This window comes from Tamandua tetradactyla, chromosome 2 (genome assembly GCF_023851605.1).
Source record: "Tamandua tetradactyla isolate mTamTet1 chromosome 2, mTamTet1.pri, whole genome shotgun sequence".
Classification (NCBI taxonomy): domain Eukaryota; kingdom Metazoa; phylum Chordata; class Mammalia; order Pilosa; family Myrmecophagidae; genus Tamandua; species Tamandua tetradactyla.
Window position 1 is genome coordinate 181,136,992 of NC_135328.1, and position 25,388 is coordinate 181,162,379.

The 25,388-nt window shown below is 39.9% G+C and overlaps 1 protein-coding gene and 1 long non-coding RNA gene across 3 annotated transcripts in view; both read left to right on the plus strand.

Moving 5' to 3' along the window:
* The window catches only part of LOC143674380 (uncharacterized), a 172,007-nt gene extending 147,431 nt beyond the window's left edge, over positions 1-24,576 (plus strand). Inside the window, exons 3-4 of one of the 2 annotated variants that reach the window (XR_013171021.1) lie at positions 8,855-9,093; positions 24,418-24,576. This is a non-coding gene — a long non-coding RNA (uncharacterized LOC143674380). Of the gene's footprint in view, positions 1-2,460; positions 2,497-3,844; positions 3,893-8,854; positions 9,094-24,417 lie in introns of those variants that run through there. The other variant, XR_013171022.1, reaches the window with a different exon arrangement.
* LOC143663289 (olfactory receptor 2D2-like) lies at positions 15,826-16,764 on the plus strand. Its single transcript, XM_077136998.1, has one exon. It carries the CDS (start codon positions 15,826-15,828, stop codon positions 16,762-16,764), a length of 939 nt encoding a protein of 312 aa, XP_076993113.1.
* Positions 24,577-25,388: the final 812 nt, after the last annotated feature.

A 25,388-nucleotide genomic window follows, 5' to 3' on the forward strand; every position in this document is an offset into this window, starting at 1 on the left:
TTGTATGTGATGAATTGCTTTTTTCTTGCTGCTTTCAAGATCCTCTCTTTCTCTTTGACCTCTGACATTCTGACTAGTAAGTGTCTTGGAGAATGTCTATTTGGATCTATTCTCTTTGGTGTACACTGCACTTCTTGGATCTGTAATTTTAGGTCTTTCATAAGAGTTGGTAAATTCTCAGTGATAATTTCTTCCATTAGTTTTTCTCCTCCTTTTCCCTTCTCTTCTCCTTCTGGCACCCCCACAGCATGTATATTTGTTTGCTTCATATTATCATTCAATTCCCTGAGTCCCTGCTCATATTTTTCCATTTTTTCCCTATAGTTTCTGTATCTTGTCAGATTTCAGATGTTCCATCCTCCAGTTCACTAATCCTAACCTCTGTCTCTTGAAATCTACCATTGTAGGTTTCCATTGTTTTTTTCATCTCTTCTACTGTACCTTTCATTCCCATAAGTTCTGTGATTTGTTTTTTCAGAATTTCCATTTCTTCTTTTTGTTTGTTCCTTGCCTTCTTCATATCCTCCCTCAATTCATTGATTTGGTTTTTGATGAGGTTTTCCATGTCTGTTTGTATATTCTGAATTAGTTGTTTCAGCTCTTCTATCTCATTTGAACTATTGGTTTGTTCCTTTGACTGGGCCATATCTTCAATTTTCCTGGTGTGATTTGTTATTTTTTGCTGGCCTCTAGACATTTAGTTACCTTAATTAGTTTATTCTGGAGATTGTTTTCACTTCTTACCTAGGGTTTTCTTGCTAGAAGAATTTGTTGTCTATCTGTTCTTTGACCTTCAGTTCAGCTTTTTCTGGACTTCTAGCTTAGGTTTTGTTTAACAGAGGATAAATTTTCAGTTCTTGTTGTCTTGTTCTTGCCCTGCTTGTATGGCACCTTTTCCCTCCCCACCCTTAGGAGGGTCTACGTAGGCATTATAGACTCCAGCAAGGTTTTCCCAGACTAAACTGGCCTCCTATCAGGGGCAAGGAGTCACCTGCTTCAGTTTTCCCTGAGGGTGAGACCCAGCAGGTTAAAAGACTTTCCTGTGAAGTCTCTGGGCTCTGTTTTTCTTATCCTTCCCAGTATGTGGTGCGTCTGCCTGCAGGTTGCACCAGCAAAAGATGTTGTGGCACTTTTAACTTTGGATAACTCTCCCTGCTGGGGGCATGGTGCAGACAGAGGAGAGGTTGTAGGCTGGTTTTAATGGCTTCAAATTGCCAAGCCCTGGGGTCTGAATTCCTTGAGGGAGGGATTCCACCTGAGTTGGGCTTCACCCCTCTCCTGGGGAAGGCACAGGTGGGAGACAGCCCTGAAAGCAGCCCTTTTCTGCCTATGCCTGGGGCAGTTGCAGCCTGAGAAGTCCCATTGGTGAATCCAGAGGCTGCCAAGTCTCTGTAGAGACACAGCCACTAATGCCTCCATTTCCTCCGCTTTCCTCTTTTTCCATGAGCCCAGTGAGCGACCTCTACGTTGATCAGGTTTAGAGTCTCTTTCCTTTCCCTCTGGGAAGCTGCCTGTGGGGGAGTGGTGCCGGCACTGGCCACCACGGCTTGGGAAACTCACGGTTTTGGGGGGGCTTGCAGCCTGTCCAGCTGGTCCGGACTGGGGTATGCTGTGTTTCTGGTCACTGACGTGGCTCCGGGAGCTGTTCTGTACTGTTTCTGGTTATTTAGTAGTTATTTTGTAGGACGAACTGAAATGCACACATTGCAAAGCTGCCATTTTGGCCCCTCCCTCTCCAGATTTAATTTTAAGAAAAAAAAGTATAGCTGCTCATTTATGTTATTAAAAAGTTAAATACATACTGTGCAGGTAATATACATAAAAGAACATAAATTTTATGCATTTATAAGTTACTAAACTTTTAAAGATAGCTCTGCATTTCTAGCTTTGTGTGTCATCTGCTGGCTTTTGTGTGTCATCTGTAGCTCCCCCCCCTCAAATATTCCCATTTCATTTCTTATGCCGGCCTGCAATATAACAAAACTGCAATGGGGAAAGTTACCATGTGGGAAAGACAACTGTGTGTGTGTGTGTGTGTGTGCATGCGTACTTGGTTTCTGAATGGAAAAAGAACAAATTGAAAAGGTGGGCAAAAAGAACAGGATGGGCAAATCCGTAATGATAAAGGGAGATTTGTTTGGAATACATATATATGTGTATACACACACACACACAAGACATGAACAAATCTCTTGTGCACAGCTTGACAATTTTTATAGAGTGAGTACACCCACATAATCTCCACCCAGATCAAAATATAGAACAAAACCCGTACCTCCCTATGTCTTCTTACCTCTACCCAGTCATCATCCCTCCAAAGTTAACCAGCATTCTGACTTCCAACTTTTATCCAGATTCATTTTGCTCATTTTTGAAATTCATATAAATGGAATCACAGACTGTACACTCATTTGTGTGGTTTTTTTTGTTTGTTTGTTTGTTTTTTTTTTGCATGGACAGGCTCTGGGAATCAAATCTGGGTCTCCAACATGGCAGGTAAGAATTCTGCCACTGAGCCACCATTGTGCCACCCTTGCTTTTAAATTAAATGTACAAGATTTGTCTTCTCTCTGGATGGCAAGTTTCATAATAGCAGAGACTAGTGTCTGCCTTGTTCAGCATAGGATTCTCCTAGAACCTACTATAGTGATTTACCCATAGCTGGGGTTTTCAGTGAGAATTAGAAGACTGAATAAACAAACAAACGAAAGACATACAAGTGAATATGCTGAGAAAAACTGAGGAGTGGATTAGTTATCTCTCACTGCCTAACAAATTAAAGTTTAGTTACTTAAAACAACATGATTTATTATCTCACATTTTTGGCATGAGTTAGCCGAGTCCTCTGTCTCAGAGTCTCTCAAAGTCTCTCAAAATGTCATATGAGGCTGCAGACATTGCAAGATTCAACTGGGGAAGGATGAATCTACTTCCAAGCTCACTCAACTGTTGGGAGAATTCAGTTCCTCATGGGTTGTTGGACTGAGAGTCTGAATTCCTTGTTGTCAGTTGGCCAGATGCTGCCATGTGGCCCTCTCCAAAGGACAGCTCACAACATGGCAATTTGCTTTGTTAGAGCAAGTAAGTGCAGAGAGTGAGAGGAATTCAAGCAAAGTGGAAGTCACAGTCCCTTATAACTTAATATCAGAAAAACTCACTGCAATGGTCCTATTCTCTTCATCAGAAGTGAGATACCAGACCCTACCCACACTCAAGGGGTGGGAACTACCCAAAAATGGGACAACCAGGAGTAAGGGATTATCAGGAGCCATCTTAGAAGGCTCTCTACCACATGAAGTATATGAACGAAGCTCAGAATGGAGATCCAACAGGAAACGCAGAATTGGTAATCATCAGTACATTTGCATGGTGGGCGATATTATTATTATACTTGATGAGATTTCCCAAAGGAAGCAGACCTCACTGATTCCTACCTTCATTTTCCCATTCTCACAACAACTCTGTATGGTAGGTCAAATGGCCTTCATATTATAAATGAAGAATAGAGAGCTGAACTGACTTGCCCCACACCATAAGTGGCAAAACAAGACTCACACTTATCAAACGTCAAAGTCTGTATTCATTCCTATCCTGCAATGCTTCACTAACAATCATCCTTGGACCCCATACTTCTCCTCTTCCAAAGTTTGATATTTGCCAGAATGGCAGCAGGATTTGTTCCTCAGTTCTCAGTTTCCTCATATGTAAAATAGGATAGCAACTCCTATTCAGGGTTGTGGGTGTTCAGTGAGAAAGATGTAAAGTGTACATTGTGGATATGTGGCTATTCAATTACTGTTGGTTCCATCTTGTCATATCTCCCAATCTGAACTATTTCTCCTAGGTTCCCAGAACAGTCCTGACTTGGATAACTTTATTCTTCTTAAAACAGGTATTTTAATAAGTACTCATTAGATAAATTTAATTTGTATAATTTTGTAAGATAATTCCTATTTATTTGTTTACACTCTACTTTCTTCCAAAAAAGAGCTGAGACAGTTATTTTTCCGTGTGCTGATTAGAAAAATAATCCTTTGTCAAATTATCATCTGGTTTTTGGCTAGGAAATTATACTTACAACCTCTATGGGATTTTGCAGCCCTTGGGGAGCAAGTTGCGTGGCTGAGGATGGACGCGTGGGAATGGGCTATGAACCAGAGCCGGGAACCAGCAGCCCACAGGAAGGCCACTGCACAGTTCCAGGGAGACTTCAGGAACTGGAGATCCAGCTGGGATCACTGACCTAGAAAAATCTAAAATCTCAAACCTGTCTCCTTTTAATCCTATCATTTCCAGGGTGCCTTGCCCACGCAAACTTCTCTTAAGCTCTGCTCACATTAGACTTCTTTGATCCTCCAAAAGCACCATTTGCTCATTTATTCTCTCATATTTACTGATGCCTCCTCTGAGTCAAGCTCTGAGCTAGAAACAGAAACAGAAGTAAATGACACTACCACTTCCCTCACATGGTCTGAAGGAGGGAATTCATGGGTGTGTTCTTTCCTTCTTCTGTATCTTGGCACACTCTGTTCCCTGTTTCTGGATTGCATTTCTCTGCTTTCTTCTCTGATAAACTCCTATTCATCCTTTAAGACCCAACTCAAATATTACCTTTTCTGTAGCCCTTTCCCACAGCCCCCAGAGAAAGACATCAGTGGGACCCTCCTCTATGTTACCACATAACTTTATATATTCTCTTCACCTACCCCCACAGCACTTATGGCACTTGATCTGTCTGTATGTGCTACCAGTCCACAAGCTTATCATGGAAAGGCTCAGGACTAAGTTTTCTTCGTCTTTTTGCCTCCAGGGACCAGTTATGTTGGAAACAGCATCAGCATGTATCAGTGTTTGTAGAATCAATCAGTCAGTGAAGCCATGGGCCAAACATGGAGGACTATGATGAGCAATCTTGGGGGATTCGCATGAAGTAAAACCTGGCAGGTAGGCATGAGTGCACCTTGGAGGAGCTGTGTGGGGCATGAGACCAGGTGACTAGAGCAGAAGGAGTACCAAAGTTTGCAAGAAAAGACTTTGCAGAGGAGGGAACATTTGGGCTGGGTTCTGAGGCGGCATGTGCAGGTGTTTTCCAAGCACTGGCTGTGGCTGGGTGTCTTAGGTTTAGGAAGCAGTTCGAGCAAAGGCACAGAGATGTGGCTTGTCTGGGCATCCAAGGGTCATTCAGGCTGCCCATAGGCCAGGTATGAAGACTGAAGAGGTAGGCAGGAGACAGCTCAGGAGGGAGTTTGGTTGCCTTACAAAGGAATTGAAGATTCAGTTCCACAGATGGGAAGCACTGAAGGTTCTTGAGGAGGGAGAAACAAAGTCAGAGCTGCGTATTAGAAGGAAGGACTCTAGCAGCCATGTGAAGGCTTATGGCTTACAGAGCTGGTTGTTGAATCCAGGCCCTGTTACTTGAGAAGAGACCTAGACCTAGAACTCCTGCGTGCCTGGGGCTGGGGAGCCAGGGAGAGAGCATTCCAGGCTGGGTCAAGGAAACCCTGGGAAAGAAACTGCGTTGCAGAAGGTTGAGGAGGCCCCTGGGGTCAGAGCTTCCCTGTGGGGCAAGACTAGGGCCTCCAGCCCTGAGGGTCTCAGTGGAACCCAAATCAGACACCACCAAATCCTGAGCTTCCCTCAACAATGAGGAAGAAACCTCTGTGACTGGGTCAGTGCTGCAGCGACTCCATGCTTGGCCAGCAATTAGGAGACGGAATCAGGAGAGAACTCCTCTTGTCACAGAGGAGGAAGTGCCCAGCCCTCAGGGTGGCCACGGGAGTGAAAAGCAATGTGTAGAGGGAAGGAACTTCATCCTGTGCCTATGGGGAACAGTGAGGCTCAAGAGCTCCCACGTCTGGCTTCCTACCACCCCCACTGTGCCCAGAGGACAACTAGTGTATGGCCCGGTAGCCCAGCCTATGGAGACCTCCAGTCCCAGAGCCAAGACCTTTAAGCCCAGCTTTCATCAGCAGCCCCCTCTGCCCTGAACATGGCTCCAGCCTTCCTGCCCAAGCCCCAGCCTGGCTCCAGGAGGGACAGGTTGGACCAAGGTATGTTTTTAACTTCAGTCTTTCAGGGGACCCTGGGCATCTGTGAGCAAGTGGACTTCCCAGAAAGGATAGAGCCTGAAGTTTCTTTTGTCCTCCAGGCAGGTCTGTGCTTCTCTCACCCCTTTTGCCAGAAACATCAGGATAAGGGGCTCCAAGGTCATCTCTGTTGCCTCACTGTCTTAAAGCAACTGCAGGGCAAGTTCTTTCGTTTATCTTCTTGAGTTCTCAGTATTACAGCTTTGGTTTCTTCTCTCCTTTCTCTGTCCTCCATGTAAAAAAGAGAAATGTTCTCACCAAGCATCTGAAATGTCAGAATATATGCACAAATGTCTGGGACCTGAGAGGCAGTTTCAGACCTGTAAGGGTACTCTTAATTTTTGGAGGCTCCATCCTTTATAAGATGCTTAGCAAAACATACCCACATGCCACATTAATATGTCACTTAGAATATAACTGTGCAAGAGTTTAATGAATTGTGGCTGACCAACTGACATATTTAATAATCATTTAAACTCTTACTAATTTTTATTTTGCAGTATCCCTATTTCTGAACCAGTATGCTTTTCTTCCAGGTTTCTAATATGTCTATAGAACTATGAAAACTCCACGACCTTAGATGCTTTGTCTACAGTGCCTAGAGGATGAGACAGCTCTGGGGACACTATCAGGCACAGGTAGAAAGGACAATTTTTTTGTCCTTCATCATTCTAGACCTCCCAAAGTGCCTCATTTTTTATTCCAGGGGAAGGAGGAGCAGCTGAGAAAAGATGTGCCCTCAGGGCTGTGTCGGAGCCTCAGCACGCACAGCCTCCCCATCATTCACTCCACCCACTGGGACGTGGGAGTCCAGGAGAGGCCATGGCCTGAGTGTCCTTAGGGAGTGGGAATCTAGTGCTACCTCCCCATGCCGGAAGGTGGGCTGCCGAGACTGTCCTGGCAGGGTCCCAAGGGCCATGTGCCACTCAGCAGTGGCCCCCTGAACCTCAGGGGGCTCTTCCCACAGCACCTTTACCTGCAGGGTTATAAGCTCAGGACAGCAGTAAACCCAGTCATTCTGGGGGATCAAGCGAGGCTGTCCCCCATCCCTGGCCTCGCGGGAGACTGCTGGGGTAGGAGTCCAGCAGGGTTCTGCAGCTCTTGGCTCACAGCTACCTGGCTCTCTCTGCCTCTCTCTCTTTCCCTATGTCTATGTGAATGTGCAGTGATGGTCTGTATCTGCCTCTCATTCTTTCTCTCTCTGTATCGAGCTATCCCTTTCTTTGTATGTTTGTTATTATCTGTCTCTGTCTCTCTGTCGTGTTCTCTTTCTTGCTTTCTAGCTCTCTCCATCCGTCTCCCTCCATTGTCTCTCTCACTCTCCCTGTCTGTTTCTGTTTGTCAGCTCTGTTTTTGTCTCCCACATTATCATACTACCTCTCTTTCTCTTTCTGTGTCTCCGATTTTTTGCCTTTCTTGCTCTCTGTCTCTCTCTGCCTCTGGATTTGCCTGCAGTACAATCCACCTCTATTCGTCTGTGCATCTCTCCTCTACTCAGCCTTTTGCTGCATCTCTGATTCACAAGGACTCCCCTTGCAGCCATTTCTCTGGATCTCCCACTTGAACCTGGCTCCCTGCCCATGCCCCTGTTGGGAGATCTCTTCCACATCCCTGCTCTCTCAGTCCTCACCACTCTGTCCAGCTCTCCCACATCTGCGGTTGCCCCATCTTCTTGCTCTTGGCCTCCTCTTCCAGCTCTTCTGTCTCTCCAGGAGACTTGACTTGCTCCCGCCTCTCTCCACAGCCCCCTGTCTGATTACCTCTGTCTCTCTCTTCCTGTCTGGCCTCTGCCTTGTTCTTTCCTGGTCCCACAGCCTCCTTCTCAGCCACCCACTGTCTCTCACCGTCTTCACGGTGTACCTTCTCAGCAACTCAGGCATTCTTTCCTGTCTTCTGCTTTTTCTCCCTGCTTCATTCTCCTTTTTTAACTTGCCTTTTTTTTTTTTTGTCTCTCTGACTCTCTCCCATTGGGTCTCAATGTCTCTGCCTCTCTTTCTCCTTTAATCTTTTTCTCTCTTCCTCTTACACAAAGAGGACAGTAACATGTGTCCACTTTCTTCCTCCTTCTGAAGTCTGTCTCTTTCTGTTGCTACTGTTCGTCTTTTCAGTATCTATTTTTTTGTTTCTTTGTTTGTGTCCCTCAAATTCTGGTTCTCTTTGCCTCTGCCTCATTGTCTCTCCTGTTTGTGCATCTCTTTTTTCTTTCAGGGCCTCTCCATCTTTTGCCATCGTTCTCTCTGCTTTTGTCACTTTCTAATTTTTCCTGTTTCTCTGGGTTATTATTTGCTCTTGTAAGTCTAGCTGGTACTGGGTGGATGGTGTGTGTGTGTGTGTGTGTGTGTGTGTGTGTGTGTGTGTGTGTGTTGGGGCAACGGGTTAGAGAAAGGGGAAGAAGAGAAAAATCTTGTATCTTCAGAACATGACAGAATCATCTATTATTGCATTCAACCTCCTTTTTTTTAACAGATAAGGACCAATTACCAGCTCAGGGTGATAGCCAGTAAATGGCAAAAACGAACTTTCAAAACCAGTTGTGTTGAGTCTTTAATCTAGCTTGTTGTGCTGGAGAGGAGACATGAGAGGTGGAGATAAATATAGGGTTCTAAAGTGAAAATGCAAACATTTTCTCTGACTTCCATTATATCTTGGCAAAGGGCCAAGACTGGCACCCCCCAGCCAACTTGGGGACCAGAGACTCACCTCTTACCTGGATCCTGCAGTCACATGATCCATTTCTGTCTTCTCATTGGCATCATCTATCTTCTCAGGTCATCATCAAACCTGGCTGGGACAAAGTTGGAATCCGAGGCTCAGAAACCCCAAGAACTGACCCTAAGATACACAGCAAACCAGCTAAAAAAAAAAGAGGGGGAGATTAGAAACCAGTTCCCAGCCTCCACTCTGGACCAAGACACAAATTCATCAAAGGGCAGGAGTCCTGGGGTGCAAGGGGCTACCAGCCACATCTCTACTTTTTCTGCCCTCAGCCTGGAGGCACAAGCTGGAGGTAAGAACTGGAGCTTCTTATCACCATGGCTTTTGTGTGAGGACCCCATATCTCAAGAGCTTGGGAGAGAATGTGGTTTCCAGCATCAGGTTCCTTCTGTCCTTATATCCTATATCCTAGCTCCTCTCTGAGAGCAGCACTTGGCAGTGCAAAGGGCCCTGGATTGTGGTCAAGACACTTGGGTGCTCATCCTACTTCAAGCGCTCTTCTGCTGGATGACCTTAGGCCAGTTGCTTCCCCTCGTTGGGCCTTTGTAAAATGAGAGGCTATGTTAGTAGCTTTCCAATTGAGTTTCAAGGAGGTTTTAACTAGTGAAAGGAGCCACTGGAGTCATGTGTGTTTGGGTGAAGTGGGTGGGTATAGAGTGAGTTCTGAGCTTCTGAAGAAATCTGCCTTTGACTAAAAGGTTTAAGAATTTTAAAACGCTGAAATTTTGTAACTCTGAAATTGTAAGACTCCAACCCACACTCCACAGTGCCCACCTAGTCCAACACCCATTTCCAGTCCCGTTATTAGGGACCTGTTACGCTAGAGGACAGTGTCCCCTCAGTTCTATCCACCATCTCCCTCCCATTTCAATCTTGATTATCCTCCTTGAAGAACAATTAACCACACCTAGCCTAGGCACCTAGACAGTGTGGGATTATAGGGACTCTGGCACCCTTGTCTCTATCTCTGCAGTCTTAACCTGCTGGCCCCAGTTGGCTTCAAATATGGGCATTAATCGAGAAGTGTTGAATGTTGGTCTCAGAGGAGCCTTTACAGATTATCCACCACCCTTATTTTGCAGTTGAGATCATGAGGGCTAAGAAGATGGGGTGACTTGCCCAAAGTCACACAGTAGATTAGCGATCCAGTGTGATGTGTGTCCAGCTCCTACAGGACATTTAGGGTGCAACGACCTGAAAGCTGGCTGGGCCCAAATGAGAGAGGCCTTATATGCATGTTAGGAATTCTGGTCTCTTTGATTATTATTATTAACAGAGGATCTTCCTGCCCTGGCTGGCTCAGACTAGGGTGAGAGAGAGAGCAGGATGTAAGCCAGGAGTAGAGGGTAGTCTCATTCTGGTCTTGTGCTCCCTGCACTAACACCTGCAGCTGGGGTCAGGGGTGCCTCCTGTCAGGGAGCCTGTATTCACATCAGTGGGGACAGAGTTGGAAGTGCATGGCCAGAGTGTAGAGCAGGGCTGGGCCTTTTCACTGGGAATCCACCTTTCCCAGTGTCAGTCTGCTTCCTTTTCATATTATCTGGAGCACTCTGAGTTATCACGGTAGCTTGGGAGGCAGAGAAGTGTTTGTGAGCTTTACGTTCCCACCTCCTATGCTGGCTTGGGCAGAGGCACCAACAGTTCCTCATAATTGTTTGGCATTTATTCACCACCTACTTTGTCCATTGACATGAACCCAGGATGCGTTATCCTCATCCAGTCTCCCAACCACCCTATAGCATTCCTACTTTACAGACAAGGCTGCTAGGGATCAGAGAGGCAAAGGCTACACAGCAAGAACAGCAAAGCTGTTCTTGGAACCCAAATCTGCTCGACTCCAAATCCAGGGCTCACTCTGTCTCTCCACACTACTTAATTCAACAATGGTTCAGTTTATTGGCTTCAGGGATCTAGCATCTCCATTTGCCTCTCCTTTATTTTCAAGACCCGACTCTTCCCCTCAGTGAGCTTCTCCTATTTTTTCTGAGATTGAGTCATTCTCATTTGGTACAACAGGAGAAAGTCTACATTCTATTCTTCACTGCACCTTCTCTTTGTCCACTGCGTCTTTCTCCATCTCAGATTTTTCCTCTCTTTTATCTGGCCTTAATCTAATTCATGAAGAAACCAAATTCCTATATATATCATCTCCAAAGTATCATTTTGAACTTTATTCTTATAAAAATAACGTGTTTATTGTGGAAAAGTTGGAAAGCTCAGAAAACTTTAACAAACAAATATTGCCTATAATCCTAATCACTAGAGATGACTACTGTTATGTCTTTCCAGTGTTTTTGACTATGCATATAAATCTATTATTATGACTGAGCCATAAATGGCTTCATATCTTGGTTTTCAAACTTAATGCATTGGATAATTTTCCCACAGCATGAAACAGTCTCCAAAATGTGATATTTTTAAGAAGATGACTGGGTATTCAGCCATATCAATATACCTTAATTTAGGTTGCTTCCATTTTCCCTGTTACACATAATACTGCCATGAACATCTTTAATCAAAATTTCTGCCCACATCTCTGACTTTTCCCTATACAAAATTCTTAAAAGTGAAATTTACACATTGCCAAATTTTCCTGCAGAAATATTATTTATTTCCCAAAGTAATATGAGAATTTCTGCTTTACTATAGACTGGCCAACCCTGGACTTTATCATTTTTAAAGAGTTTTTGCTGATTTTATAGGTTAAAAATTGATATTTCACTGATATTTTAATCTGTATCTCTTAAATTGCTATTAAGGTTAAACTTTTTGGGTTTCTTGGCTCTCTGAATCTCTTTTTGTGAATTTAACTATTCACCTCTCATCCAATATTTTCAGAGTTAGTGTTTTTCTTAATATTTTAGAAGAGATCTTTATAGTCTAATGATATTCGTCATTTGTCTTCCACTTATGTCACAACATTAGTTTTTTAACTTGGAGAAAATTTTATTTTTTATGTGGCCAAAAAAATCCATCTGTTTTTCCCTTACGGTTTCTTCTTTTGCTTTTAAGCTTACACAAAAGTGAGAAAATATTGGCATTTAGGCAGGGGGAAAGTGAACAGCTTGGGCATAAGATGGACACAGAGAAATTAAGGAAAAAGAGCTTGCTTTGCACAATTAAAGAAGATCAGTAGTTCTCAGACCATCAGCATCACCTGGGCCTGTGTCAGAAATGCAAATTCTTGTCCTCCACTCCAGACCTGCTGCTTGGGAATTCTAGGGTGGAACCTGGCAATCTGTCTTTTAACAAGCCCTCCAGGTCACTGAGAAGATGCCCGGGAGACAGGAAGTAAGGGATCCTAGAACAGGGAGACAAGGAGAAAAGGGCAAGGGTCCCAGGAGGGAGACCAGACCCCAGTAACATGACAGCCGGCTGGGGACTAAGAGGGAAAATGCCAAGATAAAACTCTGTAGCAGAGTTGGTCAAGGATCTTTAAAGTATCGAATATTCTATTTTCAATAGTTTCCCATTCTATGCTCGGTTATAAGTCATTTCCATTCCACCTCAAGAAAAGTCTTAACAAATAATCTTGTGTCAGTGAGGTTTGGGGGACTAAAGGGGAAAGAGAATGGGTTTAAATATGGGATGAACTGATGAAGAAAGAGGACGGTAGCAATAACCGGCAGCAAAAAAGAATCAAGAATTCACTGCCAAAAAAAAAAAAAAAAATTCACTGACAGCAGGAATGTTTAGAAAAAAGTGACCAGATAAACACAAGGAATCCTTAAAAATATTAGGAAAAGTATTGGACTTCTTAGGGATTAGACATGGGCCTATGATACTCCATTTGCATGTTAAAGGGAAAAGAATCATCAGCCTGAGACTGAAGGACTCGGAAATATCAAGTAATGCTTGAAAGGGCTTTCTCTGTCTCACCATTAAGTAAAATATTCACCTATAACTTCATTTATTTGTGTGTTTTTAACTCTCTAACCTATTTAAAATTGATCTTGCACATGGTGTGAAGTATTTTTTCCAACCAGATCATTAACTAATTGTTTTAGCAACATTTGTTGAATAATCCTTGCTAGACCCTCTTATAATAGCATTGTCATCATATGGTAAGGTCTATTTTTGGATTCTTTATCCTCTACCATTCACCTATCTATTTCTGAACTCATTCTACGTATTTCCCACAAATCTTTAGAAAAGTATCTCCCACTTTGGGATGCCAAATAAAATACAGGATACCCAGTTAAATCTCAAATTTCAAACCTAACTAGGTTAAACTAGTGTTTTATCTTCTAAATCTGACAATTCTATTGCCCCATTATTATTTTTTCTTTGCTATTTCCTTGAATGTTTTCACCCATTTATTCTCTCATGAACTTTTGAATCATATTATTAAGTTTCTGCTAAACAATCCCATTGGGTTTTTTACTTTTTGTTTTTTTGCATGGGGAGGCGTCAGGAATTGAACTCGGGTCTCTGGCATGGCAGGCAAGAACTCCGCCTGCTGAGCCACCATGGTCTGCCCCCCATTGGGTTTAACTGGATTTGTATTAACTATATAAATAAGTTTGGCAATAAATGCCTTTTTTCAATTTTTAATCCTCCTATCCTAAGAATATAGACTATCCGATCTCTGGACTTAAAGTTTCCTTTTGTTTCTTGGTAAAGTTCCATAGAACTTTTATTTCCCCCATTTTTGCTTCTCAGATAGTACTGAATGTTTCTTGTTAGGTTTATTCCTACATATTTGTGTATTTTTGTTTGTTTGCTGCCTTTGTAGATATTTTTTTTCCAATATATTTCTAACTTTTTAGATGGTGTATAAGACTTTTCTTTTTTGAGTTCATTAGTTTTTTTAATTATAAAAGCAATGCATTGCAGAAAAAAGTAAACAAGACAGGATTATAAAAAGAAAAAAGGAAAGAAACATTCATTCCTATTTGCCAAACCACCAGTATCACAAATCCCACTACTCAGAGGTAACAGATGCTAGTATTTCTGTGTGTATACTTCCTGATGTTTTTAAATTTATTTTTATATTTATATTTAATTTATTTTATATTTTTGAATTTATTTTACACAAATGCACCTTTATACATATGGAATCTTACCATGCATACTGTTCTTGGAATCTTTTCTATTAGATTCTCTTAATTAACTCTTTTATTAGTTTTAAAACTTTCTCAATTGATTCTCTTGGGTTTCTAGATATAATGATTATAACGTTTACAAGCCATGACAATTTTCCAGTCTTTATATATTTTCTCTCTTTTCTCTAACCTCTTTCTTTGACTAAAAATTTCAGAATAACACTATATAGTGGTGATGGTTGCTTATACTTTGAGTTGCTCTCGAACAGAAGTCATAAATTCAAATGCCGCAGGAGCCAGGCAGACAATATAAATGAGCAAACCTAGAATAAGAAAGGGAATAAAGAACAACAAGGAGTATTATGAACTGGGAAGTTCATACTCCATCCAAAAGGGAACTCACATACTCACTCCCTGCTTGTTGTTGCGGTGTGAGACATGGGCCAATTGTTGCCAAAACTGGTTTGTGATACTGAAGATCTGCATATTTACATGCCAGCTCAATTTTTTTTAAAGTTGGAAATTACTTCAACTTTTAAAATTTGTACAAGACAAGCAAAAATTTTCTTTTGGATATATTTGTCCTGCAGTTCCCAAATAAGTAACTGCTGCCCTACGTTTAGCTTTAAGGGTGATGTTGGCTGTTTAATTGTGACAGATATTCTTTATGTCAAGGGTGCTTCTGAAGATGAAATGTCAGCTGTCTATGTGACTGTTCACAAAAAAGAAATTTAAGAAGAATCTCTAAAGCCATGGTATCGAAGGAGGTATATGTCAGTAATGGTTAAAGAGGTAGGCTGAGATCTTCTGTGCTAGCAGAGTGCAAGCACTGGGCACACTGTAAACCCTTCCCAGTGAATTTCCCTTTCACAAAATTCTAGTGTTTCTGGATTTACTTCTGTATAGTTTCCCACAATCCCAAGACATTTGAATATTGGAGAAACAAAACATATATTTTTCTGAATCATAAAATCAAAATGACAAGGAATATTGGATGGTAGACAGCTACAAGAGAAAATTTAAAAATCATCTCAGTGTGCTAATTTTCTCAGTATGATAATTCTAAGCAAAAACAACTAATTGGCATCTACTGACAGTGCGAAGGAGAGAGCCTTTTAAGTCTCTAATAAAGAAAATAAATTGCATAATTCACACATTATTAAGATTAAATCTTCTTTGTATGGTTTGCTGGGTCTATTATTTTTATTTTGATAATTCTAGAAACTGTTTATGGTACTATACTCAGTTTACCCACGATCTTTCATTTTTATTACAAAATATATTGCCCCCCAAATTTAGAAATATAATCTCTACATTTGAGGAGGCAATATTATAGTAAACATTTAGTAAAAAATTGCTGAATGAATGACATAACTAACGAACATATTTATCATTATATGTCATAATGACATAATTAATGAATAATGAATTGAAGTCCCATTCGCCAGCCAAATTCCTAAACATTAACTCTAACCTTTATTCTAAACATAGCATTAACTTTAATCCCCAATTCTAACATTAGCCCTAAACCTAATAGTACTGAAAACCTTAATCCAAATAATGAGTAAAATAAGCCAAATTCTCACCCAAATCTTAAACTAAGGCTCAGCATCCTCTGAAGCCCCAAGAGAAAACAGGTAATGGAATGAATAGCAGAGAAAAAAGCAAGGTTATATACAAAAGAGAAGAAAAGATACCCACAGCCTGAGTGGTACATACTACATACATTCCCTGACCTGGCCATCACCATTTTCATCAGTATGAGCCTTAACTAAACAGTAAGATGGAGCCAAACCCTAATATCACTCAAACTACAAGTGGGGCATATCTGTTGGTACCTCCATCTGCCAATACAAAGTTGTTGGATACTGTTAGGAAACATAAACGAAACAATGAGTTTGAACATTCCTTACACATCCTTGGAACAGACACTCAACAAATTGCATGTCTTAAAAACTCTTTAAAACAGGCAGATCACAATGCAGGAACTCAACCAGTCCACCGTGACAGAATTCATTCTTTTGGGCTTTGCCCCCAACCCCAGGACCAATCCTCTACTCTTCACCTTCTTTTTAGTCTTTTACCTGCTGATCCTTATGAGCAACAGCCTCCTTATCACCCTCATCCTCCAGGACTCACGCCTCCACACACCCATGTACTTTTTCATAAGTGTCCTCTCCATGCTGGACGTGTGCTATACCACAACTACTGTGCCCCAGATGCTTGTGCATATTCTCAGCAAGAAGAGGGCCATCTCTTTTCCTAGATGTGTGGCCCAGATGTACATCTTTCTCCTCTTTGGGGTCACTGAGTCCTGGCTTTTCTCCATCATGTCTGTGGATAGGTATATGGCCATCTGCCACCCTCTCAGGTACAAGGTCATCATGAGCCACTGGGTGTGTCTCCTCATGGTGGGCATCTGTGCAGCCTATGGTGTGGTGGGTGGTCTGTGCTATACCTTCTTTGCTATGCGCCTGCCCTATTGTGGTCCCAATGAAATTGACCACTACTTTTGTGAGGTTCCTGCTGTCCTGAAGCTGGCCTGTGCAGACACATCCCTCAATGACTTGGTGGACTTCATAACAGGATTCAATGTCATTGTGGTACCACTCTCCCTCGTTGCCATTGTTTATGCCAACATCTTTGCCACTATCATGAAGATCCGCTCAGCTCAAGGACGGATCAAGGCCTTCTCCACCTGTGCCTCCCATATCACTGTGGTCACCATGTTTGCCATTCCATGCATCATCATGTACATGAGTCCTGGCTCAGGCTCTTTATCAAACAGTGGCAAGAAAATGGCCCTTTTCTATAACATTGCCACAGCCTTCCTCAACCCTATCATCTACAGTCTGAGGAACAAAGATGTGAAAAAGGCTTTCCTCAAATTGATGGGATGGGGTGGGGCCCCAGAGTGAGCTGAACAAAGCAGGAGTCATCAATCACCAACTCCCCAAGTAGTTTTCCATGAAACATGTAACAGCTGACTCAAAAAAGATCAGTCTTCACCTTTGCCCAAATGGGATAGTATTAGGGTTCTTGGACATCTGTAGTATCTATTGGGATATTGATTAGGGCAGAGACAATTGAGAAGGAACTATGAAGGGACAGAGACAGTTGTGAAGATGCAGTGACTAAGAGTCTGGACTTAACTGCCAGATGACCAAGATGAAAGACTTGGTTCTACTGTTTATGAGACCTGTGAATGTTTGCAATTGAACTAAACTGAGATTTGAATTTCTTCCTTACAAGGAAGTTATATTAATTAAATGAAATAATACATGGAAAGTGCTTAGTACAGATCCTGACATGTCATAACCTTTTGATAAATGTTAGTTTTAATTTTCTAAACTTAGTACTTAGTGTTGAACTACCAACCAGTAATCAGCCATGATTCTTCTGGACTGTGAAAGTGACTGGAGACCCAGAAGGTAAAGAAAAAACATAGACTATAAAAAGTAAAAATTCAGAAAATGAAAAGTGGAGAATCTGTGGAAATGATACTTAAGATGAAAAACAGACTTGAGAAGGAGGAAATCAACCTTTTATTTGCTCACCTATAAACTGTTAGAGTATGTGGGGTCAATTGAAATTATCCGAGGAGGGAAAAACAAATATTTAATGATCATTTTTTCCATGTTTTTCTATTTTTATACTTCTTGATTTTCTTTTTTCCCTTGTTTCTAATAAAATCTATTTTAGAAAGCACCAGTCTGCCTTAGGTGATCTCAAGGACAAAGTGTCCTCTGAAACTGGAGGGGGTGTGGCATGGGAAACTGGCATGGGTGTGGCATAATGTTACACACAGATGAAAAAAATTTAGGAAACTCAGACAGAAATAAAACCCATTGGAAAAAAAAAACCCATTGGGTAGTTTTTGTTCTGCTTCTTCTTGCTTGGAGGGACTTTCCCCACTGCACCCCCAGCTGTGTTTACCCCACGTGGACTCTTTACAAAATGCAGATCGGTTTTTCACACAACCTGAAGGGCTTCAGTACCATCATCCATTATTTACTGGCTTTTGGCTCTACCTGGTGGTGCTAGAGTTCCAGGTCCCCATAAAGCATCTCTCATGATCTAATATGCAGGCCCCTCAGGTTCTTCTTTCACAGCCTCTTGCTGATATACCCTGTCTATGGAACCCCTTGCAAAACACTAGCTGGATTGGCCAGAAAAATTTAAGAAGAATGCCTGCGCCCTCTATTGAGAGGTCAGTGTCCATGTCATGAGTGCAGGTTCCCAATGTTCTCCAATGCACAACTCTACTGATCTACCCATGACATGGATAAATAATGAAACAAAATTCAAAGACAGATGACAAAATAGGGTATGTAAATGCAGTGTACATATGGTCAATGCACAAACATATGGTCAATATCGTTCACATAGAAACAACTCTTACAAATTGGTAAGAAAAATACAGACATCCTGGAAAATTGGCAACAGATATGAACAGAGTCCATAAAGAAGAAATTCAAATCATCAATAAACATATGGGAAAAATTCACTATAAGTGCATCAAACAAATGCAAATTAAAATATCAATGAGATATTATAACTGAGAAATTAGGATTTAAGGGATGATTATGATTACTGAATTCTTATATAGATATTCCTTTCTAATTCTCTGTATATTAGAGTACACAAAGGGTAATACCTAAAATCTTTGAACTGTAATCAAGCTGCTTTGTATAGTCTTTATCTTGTACCTTTTATTTTGTATAGCCTTTATCTAGTGCCCTTGACATTGTAAAAACCTTGGCTCTCAACTTTACTTGTACCCATTCATCCAGGTTTTTTACTTTACAGTCTTGTGATTACCAAAGACAGCCTCTAATGTTTATTAAAGAAGGGTCTTGGGTCAGCCGAGAACTATCCCACTCCAAGTCCAAAGTAATCTTGATAATCGAAACTGGATCTAACCAAAATGGGCCAGCCTGCATGGGCAGTAGCTTAGAGTTTAACCTATAAGTCACTTATACTTCATTATAATGCTAAAAATCATGCCCATCACCATATTAAGGCCACCATTTTCTTTCATATGTTCTGTGACTAAGAATGCAATCAATCTGTGCATGCTCAAAATAATTAAATCACCTCTAATTACATCATCTGGGGCCACTGTGCTCATTATCCTAAAACATGTCCTTCTTTTAATGCTATAAAACTATCATAATTGCTGCAGTTTGGTTCACAGATTTTGAGCCAATAGGCCTCTGCTCTCCTGCTTCATGCCTAGCAATAAACCTTTTCTCTCTTTGAAACCCTGGGGACTCAGAAATTTATCATTTGAGCACAACAAGCAAAAGAATCCACCACCTTTGCCCATTAACAATTTGCCGACCCAGATGGGCTGATGCCTGAGGCTCTGGAGCCCCAGCAGAGCCTCCAGAGCATAGTAACCGAGTCTTTTTTTTTTTTTTTAATGATTCAGCATTCATATTTATTTGTTAAATCATATCATCTCTTTTTTTAATTAATTAATGGAAAAAAAGAAATTAACCCAACATTTAGAAATCATACCATTCTACATATGCAATCAGTAATTCTTAACATCATCACATAGATGCATGATCATCGTTTCTTACATAGATGCATGATCATCGTTTCTTAGTACATTTGCATCGGTTTAGAAGAACTAGCAACACAACAGAAAAAGATATAGAATGTTAATATAGAGGAAAAAAATAAAAGTAATAATAATAGTAAACAAACAAACAAACAAACAAAAAACCTATAGCTCAGATGCAGCTTCATTCAGTGTTTTAACATGATTACTTTACAATTAGGTATTATTGTGCTGTCCATTTTTGAGTTTTTGTATCTAGTCCTGTTGCACAGTCTGTATCCCTTCAGCTCCAATTACCCATTATCTTACCCTGTTGCTAACTCCTGCTGGACTCTGTTACCAATGACATATTCCAAGTTTATTCTCGAATGTCCGTTCACATCAGTGGGACCATACAGTATTTGTCCTTTAGTTTTTGGCTATACTCACTCAGCATAATATTCTCAAGGTCCATCCATGTTATTACATGCTTCATAAGTTTATCCTGTCTTAAAGCTGCATAATATTCCATTGTATGTATATACCACAGTTTGTTAAGCCACTCTTCTGTTGATGGACATTTTGGCTGTTTCCATCTCTTTGCAATTGTAAATAACGCTGTTATAAACATTGGTGTGCAAATGTCCGTTTGTGTCTTTGCCCTTAAGTCCTTTGAGTAGATACCCAGCAATGGTATTGCTGGGTCGTATGGCAATTCTATATTCAGCTTTTTGAGGAACCGCCAAACTGCCTTCCACAGTGGTTGCACCATTTGACATTCCCACCAACAGTGGATAAGTGTGCCTCTTTCTCCACATCCTCTCCAGCACTTGTCATTTTCTGTTTTGTTGATAATGGCCATTCTGGTGGGTGTGAGATGATATCTCATTGTGGTTTTGATTTGCATTTCTCTAATGGCCAGGGACATTGAGCATCTCTTCATGTGCCTTTTGGCCATTTGTATTTCCTCTTCTGGTAGGTGTCTGTTCAAGTCTTTTTCCCATTTTGTAATTGGGTTGGCTGTCTTTTTGTTGTTGAGTTGAACAATCTCTTTATAAATTCTGGATACTAGACCTTTATCTGATATGTCATTTCCAAATATTGTCTCCCATTGTGTAGGCTATCTTTCTACTTTCTTGATGAAGTTCTTTGATGCACAAAAGTGTTTAATTTTGAGGAGCTCCCATTTATTTATTTCCTTCTTCAGTGCTCTTGCTTTAGGTTTAAGGTCCATAAAACCGCCTCCAATTGTAAGTTTCATAAGATATCTCCCAACATTTTCCTCTAACTGTTTTGTGGTCTTAGACCTAATGTTTAGATCTTTGATCCATTTTGAGTTAACTGGTAACCGAGTCTTTTGTGCTGCTCAATTATATTTAGTTTAGCAGCTTGGCAACCAGGTTTTTCTCTGTTTTGTTGGCACTCCAGACCCTTTGGTGCCTTAAAAACCTTCAAAGAGAGAAACTGTTTCCAGTTCCATGTCTGGATATCTCACTGGATTAGGGGCTCATCAGGGTAAAAGTGGAATGGGGAGTTAATATGGTGGTTCAAGGATCCCTGGAGCTGGCTTTTAGGCCCAGTCCTGCTTCCAGAATGATCTCCTTTACTCTGACCTCTACACCTTTCTATTTTCTGGGTACTATGTTGTACGGGGTTTGAAGTCCTGACCTAATTTTTTGGTTGAACATACTCCTGGAAAATAAGTGACCCAAGAGTTAATTGGTATTTAAAGGAAATTAAGTAGCCTTGTTTAAATGCTAGCCAGTGTGCTACCTCGGTATAGTAAGTGCTTAATGCTTGTTTAATTGTTAGTGTGTCAAGGATTTAATGCCTGTTTAATTGTTGTATGTTCAATCTAGTTATTAATTGGTGTGTTGCTTAAATATAGCAAGGTTTAAATGTCTATTTAAATTTGTTAGTTGGTATGTTCCTGCATTTGTATTGCATTAATATTCCTAACTGGTAACTGACTACAGAAATTCTTTAAAAAGCTACCTTTGGGCTATATTGAAAATTGAAAAGATTTTAGTTATAAATCTATGAAAAAAAAGGTTTATTTCTTTAATATAATCTGGTCTCAATATCATTTATATTCAGTAGAAAAATAGCCTGAGAATGGCTCTATGGAAAGGCACTAAGATTACAGTCAAAGTAAAAAAATATTACAGTTAAAATTGTTTGGCAAAAGGCCAGAAATAGGATGAGAAAATGTATATTCAAGACTTTATTTGTCCCTCTCAAAAGTATTTCTGTGTTTCTGTGTAACTAACTTTCTATTTGTGTCTAGCTCCCTGTTCAGTGTATATTCTCCTACTTCTGGATGGTAATAGCAAATTAACAGAAAATTCTTAAAAAGCTCTATTTGAACTGCTTAAAAATAAATAGGCTCCTTTATATAAATGAAAAATTAGTACCTCTGAAGTAAAAGAGAGAGAGAGAAAGAGAGAGAGACAAACCCTCTGAGCAGCAGGACTAAAACTTTAGTTTTGTAATTACTGTGAACAAATAATATTAGAAAAAGAACACCCCTGGAATTTCTGTAGAGTGGCAGAAGGCTGCCAGAGAGCTGCCTTTGGAAAAGACAAAGAGCTTTTCCAATTATCTTGGTTACTGCCTTAAGTGAAATAAACCTAATAATTGGAAATAATTAAAAGAAGGGCATAGGAATGCTCAAATCCCACCCCACCCTCACCTAAATCTTTCAAATCCAAGTTCAACAGCCCAGGTTTCATTCTTTGTCTTATCTATCCCTTCCCCAAGGCCTAACTACCTAAAGCAGTTGTGGGGATGTCCTAGTTGCAGAAAGAGCAGGAAGATATGTTTTAAATTATTTTTTACTAGGCCTGTAGATTAAAAATGGTAGGCAAGTATAGAAAATGCTGTGGAATAGGCCATGTTTTTTTCAAATTATTTTTTAAATAATACCTTTGCAATGGTAACCATAGTTATTAGGTCATTATAAAAATATGAATAGCTTTGGGATAGAGGTAACTAAGTAAAATCTAATTACCGAATTTTGCCAACTAAAATGAAAGGGTCTTGAGAGCTATGGAAACATTTTCTGGGATTTAGACTTAGGACAAAATAAGCAATATAGTATATTTTCCAGAAATTGATAGTGTACTTTTTAAGGTTGCTCATGTATTTAGAATATTATAAAAACAAAGAGATTTGTAAACTTCCCATAGAAGGAATTTTGTGATGAATTTTTAAATTGTATAATAAAAGTAAAAATATGCTGATGCTTCAAACATATCCTATTTAGGAGGTCAGTTAAATTAAGTAAAAAATATAAATGAGATTTTTTAATATTCTTGATTATCTGAATTTCAAAGAATTTGGCTTTTTAGTTACTTTGCCATTTGATGTGGAAAATTTGAACTTGTAGTATATAATTTTGTTGGTAAATGCTGTCACGAATAGGAAAGATCTAATTCTTAGCTTCAAAAGGGTTGTATTCTAGTTATAACATATGTATTAGTTAGGGTTCTCTAGAGAAACAGAATCAACAGGGAACACTTGCAAATATAATATTTATAAAAGTGTCTCACATGACCGTGGGAATGCAGAGTACAAAATCCACAGAGCAGGCTGTGAAGCTGATGATTCCAAAGGAGGGTCTGGATGAACTCCACAGGAGAGGCTCACCAGCTGAAGCAGGAAGAGAGACTGTCTCTTCTGAATCCTCCTTAAAGGGCTTCCAGTGATTAGACTGAGCATCACTCATTGCAGAAGACACTCACCTTGGCTGATTACAAATGGAATCAGCTGTGGATGCAGCAAACATGATCATGCTTTAATTCTATGAAATGCCCTCATTGCAGCAGACAAACCAGCACTTGCCCAACCAGACAAACAGGTATCACCACTTGGCCAAATTGACACATGAACCTGACCATGACAATATACTTGTACCAGGAATAGTAAAGCAGTAATAACAAAAGAATAAAATTCTGGAAGAATGTAAAAAGCAGACACATAAAGAAAAATGTAAGAGGACTTCATAGTAGAGATGACACTTCTAAGACCTTTTAATAAGAAATAACATTTGAATAAATAGAACTTTAAACTAGTTTTTTTTAAAGCCATAATTTAATTTTGTAAATTAGCATATTCCTGGTATTATTTAATACTTGGAATAATGTTAAGAAAAATTTGAGCTTTTTTTCTAGAAATAAATCCCTTAATTATTGAAAAGCTAATTATATTTCAAAATTAGACTCTGCTGACCTTTAAAGGTAATGTGTATTAAACTAAAAAATTTTAAGCATATTATTAAAGTAATAATTTATGTGCTGTAAGTATAAAGAATGTAAATGCTCAGCTCTGTTCTGAACCAAGCATAAATATCTTCCTTCTTCCATGTGATGTAGATTCTCTTGTCTTTTCTCCCCTTCATGAATACTGTCACTGGAAAGAAGTATGCATGTTCAAAGAGATTTGTTAACTGTTTATTAAATTTATTTCCATATTATATGTAGTCTAGATAAATAAAGACTATAGGTAGGATGAATATTACTTTTATAATTTCCATACTAAGATGATCGTATTTTCTGAGTAAAGTGAATTTTGTTTGTTACTGTAAAAAGTTTGTGAAAGCACATAAAGCAAACAAACAACAACTAAAAACATGGTTTTAGTTCTTAGAAAAAAGCTACAGATCATAGAAACAGCCATATATACTTGTTTGTAACACTGCTTTGCTTTAATGCTTCTCTAAAAGTATATGTAATCAGCTATAGGTCAGAGCTTCATCTGCAACAAGAAGAGACTTTAAAAGAGAGTCAAGACAAATATATAAATTATATTTTATCTGTTAATTGACATAACTCTGATAAATGTGTAAAGGTGAGACAGAACAAAACTTCTGCTATGGTTGGTCAATGTAAGACAACTGTCAAGTGTTTCTATTTCTGAAAGTAGCTTCATTTAAAAATGCTTATAAGAAAATTAGGGCTTACATTGTAAGTTTTAACTGTTATTTATAAATTCTGAAATGCTTTGTTCTTTTATAACCTTGCAGTTCCCTGGAACTCTAAGTGTCTGTGTGACATCTGACACTCAGAGTTGGTTCTCTAGCTCTGAAAGCCAGCATTGCTCCATACAGCAACTGTTAAAGGAAAAAAACTGAAAAAGAGATCAGACTCTAGTTGAAGAAGTGACTGTAATTGATCTAGTTAAAGCTGAGGTAAATCAAAATACAAGGTAAAAGATAATATTGTCTGTATTTTAAAACTTTTTTGTATGAGACCAAAGAAATGTTTAAGTAACTGTGTAAATAGCTGAACCTACTTATACTAATGCCTATGAGTCATCCTCAGAGACCCTTTTTTGTTACTCAAATGTACTCTCTCTCTCTCTCTAAGCCAAACTCTGAACTCCCCCCTATATGGGACATGAATTCCAAGGTGTAAACCTGACCCTGACTATGTGGGACATAGTCCTCCCAGGGATGAGCCTGGCCCTGGCAACATGGGATTTGTTGACCAAAGGAAGAAAAAGAAATGGAATTTTAAGAGCTAAGAGATTTCATATTGAGTCAAGAGGTCATTCTGGAAGCTACTTTTAAGCAACTGTCATCCAGATATTGCAAACTGCCACCTTATGGCAAGTCCCAACCAACAGTGTTCATAGATATTCTGGGCCCTAGAAAAGTTTTACTTACTAAGTTTTTTTTTCAGAGACATAAAGCCTCCAGATTATTTGAATGCCAGATAAGCTGTAAAACCCAGAAGTGCCAGGCTCTCCAAGAACAACAACCAGTTTCATTCCTCTGCCTCATAATGACAATGCTCCTTTTTCAGCCATTAAGAAGTTAGAGAAGTCATTTCCCAGGTATTCCTCAAGATTGAGAGAAAATAATCAAAGGAGAGGGAGGAGTTGTAACTGAGAAGTTAGGATTTAAGGGATGATTATGATTACTGAATTATTATATACCTATTCCTTTTTACTCTCCTGTATGTTAGAGTAGACAGACAAATACTTGAAATCTTT

What these genes read in the sequence shown, in the direction of transcription:
- LOC143663289 (XM_077136998.1), top strand. Translation starts at nt 15,826, where the DNA reads ATGCAGGAACTCAACCAGTCCACCGTGACAGAATTCATTCTTTTGGGC.